This window comes from Bison bison, unplaced genomic scaffold, assembly GCF_000754665.1.
Source record: "Bison bison bison isolate TAMUID 2011002044 unplaced genomic scaffold, Bison_UMD1.0 scf7180017864304, whole genome shotgun sequence".
NCBI classification, from domain to species: domain Eukaryota; kingdom Metazoa; phylum Chordata; class Mammalia; order Artiodactyla; family Bovidae; genus Bison; species Bison bison.
In genome coordinates, this window is record NW_011494876.1 from 15,568,106 (window position 1) to 15,575,059 (window position 6,954).

Genomic DNA, 6,954 nt, shown 5'->3' on the forward strand with positions numbered 1-6,954 from the left:
AGCACCCCCTCTTCAATGCGCTGTGGGGTGGCTGCCCAGTGGATCTGCCAGAGAGGAGGATCAGAGGGCCTGCCGGCAGGGGCCCCGCACCCTGGGGCTCACGTCCCCCAACATCCCCCGCCCCACATCTGGCCTGGCCCTTACGATGAGGGGCTCGCGGTTGATGTCATGCAGGTCCAGGGATAACACGTAGTCCTTGCTGCCCACATACATGCGGTCGTGGTCCTCGTCCTTGAACAGGATTCGGTAGTCGCTTGTGTTGAGAAGGAAGTTGAAGAAGTGGGCGGTGCCTGTGGCCTTAAGCTCTGTGGGTGGAGGGTAGGGCAGCAGTGGGCACCTGGAGGCCAGCCAGCATCCCCTCGACAGAGGTGGTAACCCCGCCCCACAGTCCTCTTAGCCCTCTGCTTCCCCTGCAGAGCCTTCTTGGTAACCTCTTGAATTCCTGACATTCTCGGAGGAGAAAATGGGACGACGGGTGGGCAAGCCAGGGAAGGGGCCACACCCAAAGCTGGGGCCCTGATTCATCAGCAGCCCAGCCAGTCTCCAGGTCCCAATGAAAGCGCAGTGGGCGCAGGCCAGGGCGCGTGATGGCATCAAAGACTCTGCTCAGGTGGGGGTTAATGCTCCCACGCTCAGGGTGGGGCCAGCTTCCCACAGGGGCCTAAAAGGGTTAATGAGCAGGGGGTGGGGGTGGGGGCAGGTGCATCAAGGGAAGCCCGAAGACGCTGGCACAGAGCCGGGGCACCCAGTCCTCACCCCAGCTGCCAACAAGGCAGGGGGCAAAGCGGGCACACACAAGGTCCCCACCGTGTCAGAAGCAGGTTAGCCAGGACACCGGAAAGCCTTGCTGGAAGCAAACTGCCCAAGATATCTTGGGCTTCCCCCAGACCCCATGGGGTTGCTGATGGTGGAACCCTCAGGCCACTTCCTGGAACTAGCCAGGAAGTCCTTCCCAGGAAAGAGGCCTGCCCTCTAGAGCTACAGCACCCCCAGGGGCTGGGAGCAGTGTCCATCTGACTCATCAGTTTCCCTTCCATGTGGCCCGCTGACCCACAGGCTGCTGGGGGAAAGCCCTCCTTTCTGAGGATGAAAGACAGGAGGGAACTTAGCTAGTGACACGCCAATGACAGAGGATTCCAGGAAACTTGGGAACCTTCCTCCTCTGGGAGAGGGAGTTCCGAGGGGTCCCTGTGGCAGGCCCCTCCTCCACCCACCCCCAGCTATTTTCAGCTCCACCAGAGAGGAGTTGATTGTAACCAGGGTGATGGATATTCACCAGCACAGGAGACTTGAGATGGCGGCACACAGAACCAATAGTATGCATGTATGCACCCAGCCCAGGTATACACACCTGTACATATCGGTCCTACGCCACATGAGGCACCCAAGGGAGATCAAACATGTGCAATCTCCCTGCCCCACAGCTGGTGACCCATTTCACAGGTGGGGCAATCGAGGGAGAGACCTGGAGAGGGGGAACAGCTGGGATCTGAGGTCCTCCTCAAGGTGGAACCAGCAGGGGGCTCTCTCCCATTAGCCCAGGCTGCCTTCTACTCGGGGCAGTTGTCTCTGACTGGCCTGGCTGACCCTGACCCCCCGCTGTGCTCTGGAGAGCTGGGAAGGGGGCTGGAGAGGCTGAGCCTGAGAGCAGCTCTGAATGGGAGCTTCAGGATGTGCTGAGATGGGCGTGTGAGGCGGGCCAGGAGCCAGGGGACTCCCACAGCAGACCCGGAGGCCACGTCCGAGGCCGTGCCCTGCCCAGCCCTGACTATGGCAACAAGAGAATACAGGTGATGACCTTGGCCCACCGCTGGGACGCAGGGACGCCACGGGATCAAAGTGCCGATCCCTGCCTGGCTTCGGCCTCGTTGGCGGTGCCTCTGAAGTCCTGGGCAGGGCAGCCTGGGCACCTGTCCTGCACCTGTTGTTGGGCCACTCGGAGTCCCCCGCCTGGCCACCCAGCCATCGTGACAACAGGAAAGTAAACACTCCCTCACCCCCAGGGCCAGGAAGTGGCCAGAGAGGAAGTGGGGCTGCCAGCGGAGCCCCCCCAGGCTGGGACAGCCCGCCAGGGGTTATTTATACCCTGGCTGGGGGCATGGCCTTGACAGTGCCCTTACCCGTCCTGCTGGGCTAGGGGGCATTTGGGGGGCAACAGGGGGAAGGGAGGCGAGGCTCAAGTGGGCACCTTCAGACACAGAGATCTAGGGTTGGGGGGAATTTCAAATATCTAGCCCCAGGGATACAACCGGCTATAATCCCTACATCCCTGCCCAGCCCCATGGGCCCCTATAATCTGAGCCCTCCCACTCCACAGTGCCAGGACCCCTCAAGTTTTCCAAATCCCCCTCTCAAGTTCAAAGTGCTGCGAGGACAGAGGAGAGGGCCATTCAGCAGTGAGGAAACAGACCTACAGGAGGAGCAGGAGGCTCGGTGACCTGACCCTCCCTCACTCCCTCCGGGTCCCCACCCTGTGGGTAGAGATGGGAATGGAGGGAATCATCCCTTGTCTTAGTCATCCCGTGTCTATCATGAGCAAAGCCCTGTGCTCACAGCATCCAGTTTACAGATGACAGGCAGAGCAGGAAAGTGACACATCGGAGTGCGCAGAGCGCAGGATTCCCGCCCAGGTCCATGGCCTTTTGGACCGAAGGAGGGGGCAGCTCTGGCAGAGCCCATCCTGGTGGTGGTGGTGGGGACTGCCTGCCAGGAGGGCCAGGGCCGGAAGGTGACTCGTCCTCCACTTACAGGGCACATGACTCAGGACCCTCGGGACCCCTCCCAGTGGCCACGGGATATGGCGTCAATGGCTCTGTTGTCACAGGATGTGATGTTTTGGTCACTGTGGAAACAGGCAGGTGTGGGGAACCCCCATAAGGCTGTATAGAGTAGGGAAGGGGTGGGACAGGGGTCAGGAATCTTTGGCCCTGCCATGGGCTCCTGGCATGGGCTTCAGGAGCCCAGTTGGGGTCACTGAGTGCTCATTTCCTGCAAACCAGATTGTAGTAAAGAATTACAACAAGGGTCCCTGTGACAGCCCTGCAGCCCCAGCTCCAGACAGGAAGACTGAGGCCCAGGGGAGAGTGGTGCTCACCTTAGGTCACCAGGCAAGGACTGAAACTAGTATCCTGTCCCCACCTCCCCTCTGCCACAGGGTGAAAGAACAGGGGGTCTTCACTCCTCCAAGAAGTGCGGCTGAAGGCAGGTGGTGGCTGAGTAGTCCTGGGCATCCTGCTCTGACACCTGCAGCGTCAGCAGGCCTACAGCCTAGGGCTGCCAGCTCCAGTGAGGGGCAGGGACTTGGGCCCAGGGCACTTGGGGGCCTAAGCAGGCATGGGTGTGCGAGGAGGAGCTGACATGGACCCAGGCTGCTCACGTCCTCAGGCCAGTCCCCACCTCTGCTCCACTTGTTCCAGGCCCAGCTCTGATAGCAGGAGTGTCACCCCCCTGCCGCAACCCCAGGAAAATACAGACGGAGGGGCCAGGGCACAACCAGCCCAATCCAAGGCTCTGCGGGTGCCAGGGATTCAAGTCTGGATGAGCTCTCATTTTGGGGAGAGAGGGTGGTGTGCCTGGGTGATGCTCCAGGGACGAGCTCCCCACCCCCAGGCCCTCTTGCAGGCTGGGCACAGGCTGGGTGGGGTAACATCCGGGAAGGCTTTTCCCGTCATCGGGAAGGAAGAGCCTTTTCTGGCATCAGCCACCTCATTTCCGCAGCCGTTCCCAGCCTTGACAGTCTCCCATGGCCATTAGACACTTGGGGTCCTGGCCCAGAACGGCCTGGCAAAGGTCCATGGGCAGGAACTTTCTCAGCATAGAGGAGCCTAATCCTGGGGGGTCTCTGTTTCCTCCTCTCTGGGAAGCACTTGATGCCTCACTTGAAAGGAGGAGGTGGGCGAGGATAGTGCTGAGGGGGCGTGTCTGCAGCCCTCACCCGCAGACCCCGAGTGGGCGGCCCCCGACCCCTGCTGCCCGTCTCTAGGACACCAGGTCTGTCGCCAGTGAGGCAGGGGCTGCTGCAAGAGGGGGGTCTTGGAGCAGAGATGGGTACCCCGCCCCCTTGGTTACAGCCCTACAAAGCAGCAGGCCTTGACTGACAGTGTCACCTCCGGGGCTGTGCATGGGTACTGCGAGCTGATGGACAGGTCCTGGCAGCCCAGCCCTGACCTCTGACTTCATGTGGGCTGGGGCAGCCCTAATTCCTAAGATGAAGAGAAATGAGGCAGAGGGTGAGGGGCAGGGGTGCGCCAGGGTCTCTGTTAGGTCTCTATCCTCCAGTCCTTCTGAGGAGGGAAACCAAGATGGAAAAGGAGATGGGGGCAGGAGCAGAAGGGGAAGGGTCCCTCCTGGACACCCTCGTGGGCGCTGGGCAGGGGTGGCCCCCAGCCCCTTCATCACTCCCCCAAGCTGTGAGGGGCCCCAGAGGAAGGCCTAGGGGCTGGGCTGGCCCCCTGGCTCCCAGCCTAATCCTCTTTTAATGAGCGGCCAGCCGGAAGGCCTCAGCCCCTGGCCGCAGCCTTGCAACCCCGGAGCTCCAGCCAGGCTGAGCAGGGGGCAGGGCAGCCCTAAAGCCTTTGCAGGCATCTTTCTCCCTGCTCAGCACCCCACCTCCCACACACCTCAGTGCCAGGGTCCCGGCATCTGCAGGGATACACCGGGGTGACATGTGCCTTGTGCTAATCCTCTCCTAGGCACGTACCATTTATTCAGGTCCAGGTCCCACATGGGGCTGAGCAGGGGAGGCCATCACCTTTGATTCAGGGGCTGATTCCCCCAGTCCCTTCCCTCTGCCACCCCTCGGGATGTTCTAGATGGGAACCCCTAGAAGCCAGACGCAGGGGTTTGCCTAGGGCTTAATCTGTCTGCTTCCTGGGATGGGGGGCAGACTCTAGGTTCCTCTGGCCCCAAGCCCATCAAAGTCTTCCCTCTCCAGTCCCATCTCTGCATCAGGCTGTCCAGAGCGGAGACCCACAGGCCTCCCTAGGAGCCATCCATACTCGCCCCTCTTCCCCCTAGGCAGGTGAGCCAGGTCGGTGCCAACAAAACCAATTACAGCAGCTCTCACCCAATTAGCAACTAATTATGGCCTCGTAGTCCATTCAACATAATTAACATGTAAATGACTCCGCGTGTTTATATTCAATAACGGCTCTGATTGAATTTAATTTAAAAGTCTGAACTGGGGACCCTGTTACCGTATTTTACCACTTAGAGCTGCCACTTCCTGGGAATGTCAGCTTCTCCAGGGGAGAGGGACCCAAGGCCAGAGTGGACAGCGGAGGGACAGGCACCAAGACAGTGGCCGAGAGGGTGGAGATGGTTGTAGTCTCTGGCTCCCTGACATGCCTATCCTAGGGATATGGGGAGGTGGTAAGATCAGACCTTGATGGGACCCTCAGGATAGGAAATCCTCTGGAACAAGGGGCCCCTTCTCAAGAGCTACTGTAAACACTGCAGCTGTTCAGTAAACACCAAGCTGGAGCAGCCCAGCTGGGCTAAACTCTGCTGCGGGCTCCCCTCCCATTTTGGGGGCAAAGGGCTGGAGGCTGGGGCCCGGCAGGCCCAGGCATGCTGTTCCCACGCCCGTTCCGCCCCAGCGCCCACCTGCCCCGCCCAGGAGAAGACAGGCTGGGGGCACAGCTCATCCCGACCCAGGAAAAACCAGCAGGTGGGAAGCGGCAGCAAGGTCACCCTCTGGCACACACAGGAGGAGAGCAGAGGTTGGCCCTACACCTCTCCCCGAGAAGGATGTCCAATGACTTTCAACCATTGTGTCCTAGCTGGTAGGGGGCCCTCCATCCAGGTGCCTCCATTGAACCCTGCCCAGCCCCAGGCCCACATGATGCCTGATTGTTCTAGGTCTGGGCTGGTGGCTCCAGCGGCCAGGACATCCTACCTGGACCCGAATGGTGTGCCTAGGAGGACACCTTTGGCAATCTGTGGGCCAGGCAAAGTTCAGAGCTCTAGCCCAGCCTGGAAAAGACACAGTGTGGTCAAGGAGGCAGGCTTGAAGGAGCAGGGTAGCCCCCAAGCCTGGGGTGGGAGGAGAGGGCCTGAGCCAGGCAAGCAGCTCACACTGGAATGTGCCCCCAAGAAGTGGGAAGTGAGTGGGAAGAGGGGCGGGTCCTGAGGGGAGGGTGTTACCCATCCCTTTCTCAGGTGGGGAGAGCGGATCAGAGCCTCCAGTTCCGCAGGCCTGGGGGCCCACCCCTCCTCCCACATTCCAGACCCGCCCGGAAGCCCCTCACTCCTTACTCGACCTCCTCCTCCCCTCTGTGACTGCAAAAGACAACAAACTCTCCATGGCTCATTTACTCTGATAAATCAACCAGACGGACAGGCCAGGATAGGACCAACAGGCTGGTGGGTGTCAGGACCCTCCCCCTGCCCTGGGCCCCGCCCCCATCTCTACCCTCTTCAGACTCCTGGAGTCCGTCCCTGCAGGCCCATTCACCCACCCAGAGGTTCCCAGGGTATCCCAGACCGTCTTAGCTCCCTCCCCAGTATTCAGGTGGGGAAACTGAGGCATAATCACACAGGCAGCTGTGTGCTCAGGGTCAGCCCTGGGGCATATGGTGGGGCTGTGTCAGGAGTCCAGCAGGACTCAGCTGGTCACCAGTCCAGAAAGGCAGCGAGTACTCTACACAGGCCTGGTGCTGGGACTTGGAGAGTGCTGAGCAAAATGACAGCATGGGCAGCCTTGGGTAGAGGAGCCCGGAGTGCCACCCATTCTATCCCGGATGCCGCAGGAGCCCATGAGGCCCCCGCATTCTAGCAGCTGCTCTGCAGTTATAGAGTAAGACTGACAGGAGCCACCCACGCGGGCTGACCAGCAGGTCCACACGGTGGACTCTGCTCCTGGAAGGAAATGAGGGCATCAGCACGGAGTCCTAAATGGGAAGAAACAAGGTTCTTGGCCGGGTGCAGAGACCTGAGAGGAAAGAGCATGTCCGG

General features: G+C 60.5%; 1 protein-coding gene across 2 annotated transcripts in view; it reads right to left on the reverse strand.

Moving 5' to 3' along the window:
* SEMA3F (sema domain, immunoglobulin domain (Ig), short basic domain, secreted, (semaphorin) 3F) overlaps positions 1-6,954 on the reverse strand; it is a 33,294-nt gene that overhangs the window by 9,646 nt on the left and 16,694 nt on the right. For both annotated transcript variants that reach the window (XM_010851832.1, XM_010851833.1), the window contains exons 3-4: positions 145-305; positions 9-44 (exon numbers count right to left, since the gene is read on the reverse strand). In XM_010851832.1, the coding sequence (XP_010850134.1) occupies positions 9-44; positions 145-305 (197 nt within the window). The remainder of the gene's footprint in view (positions 1-8; positions 45-144; positions 306-6,954) is intronic.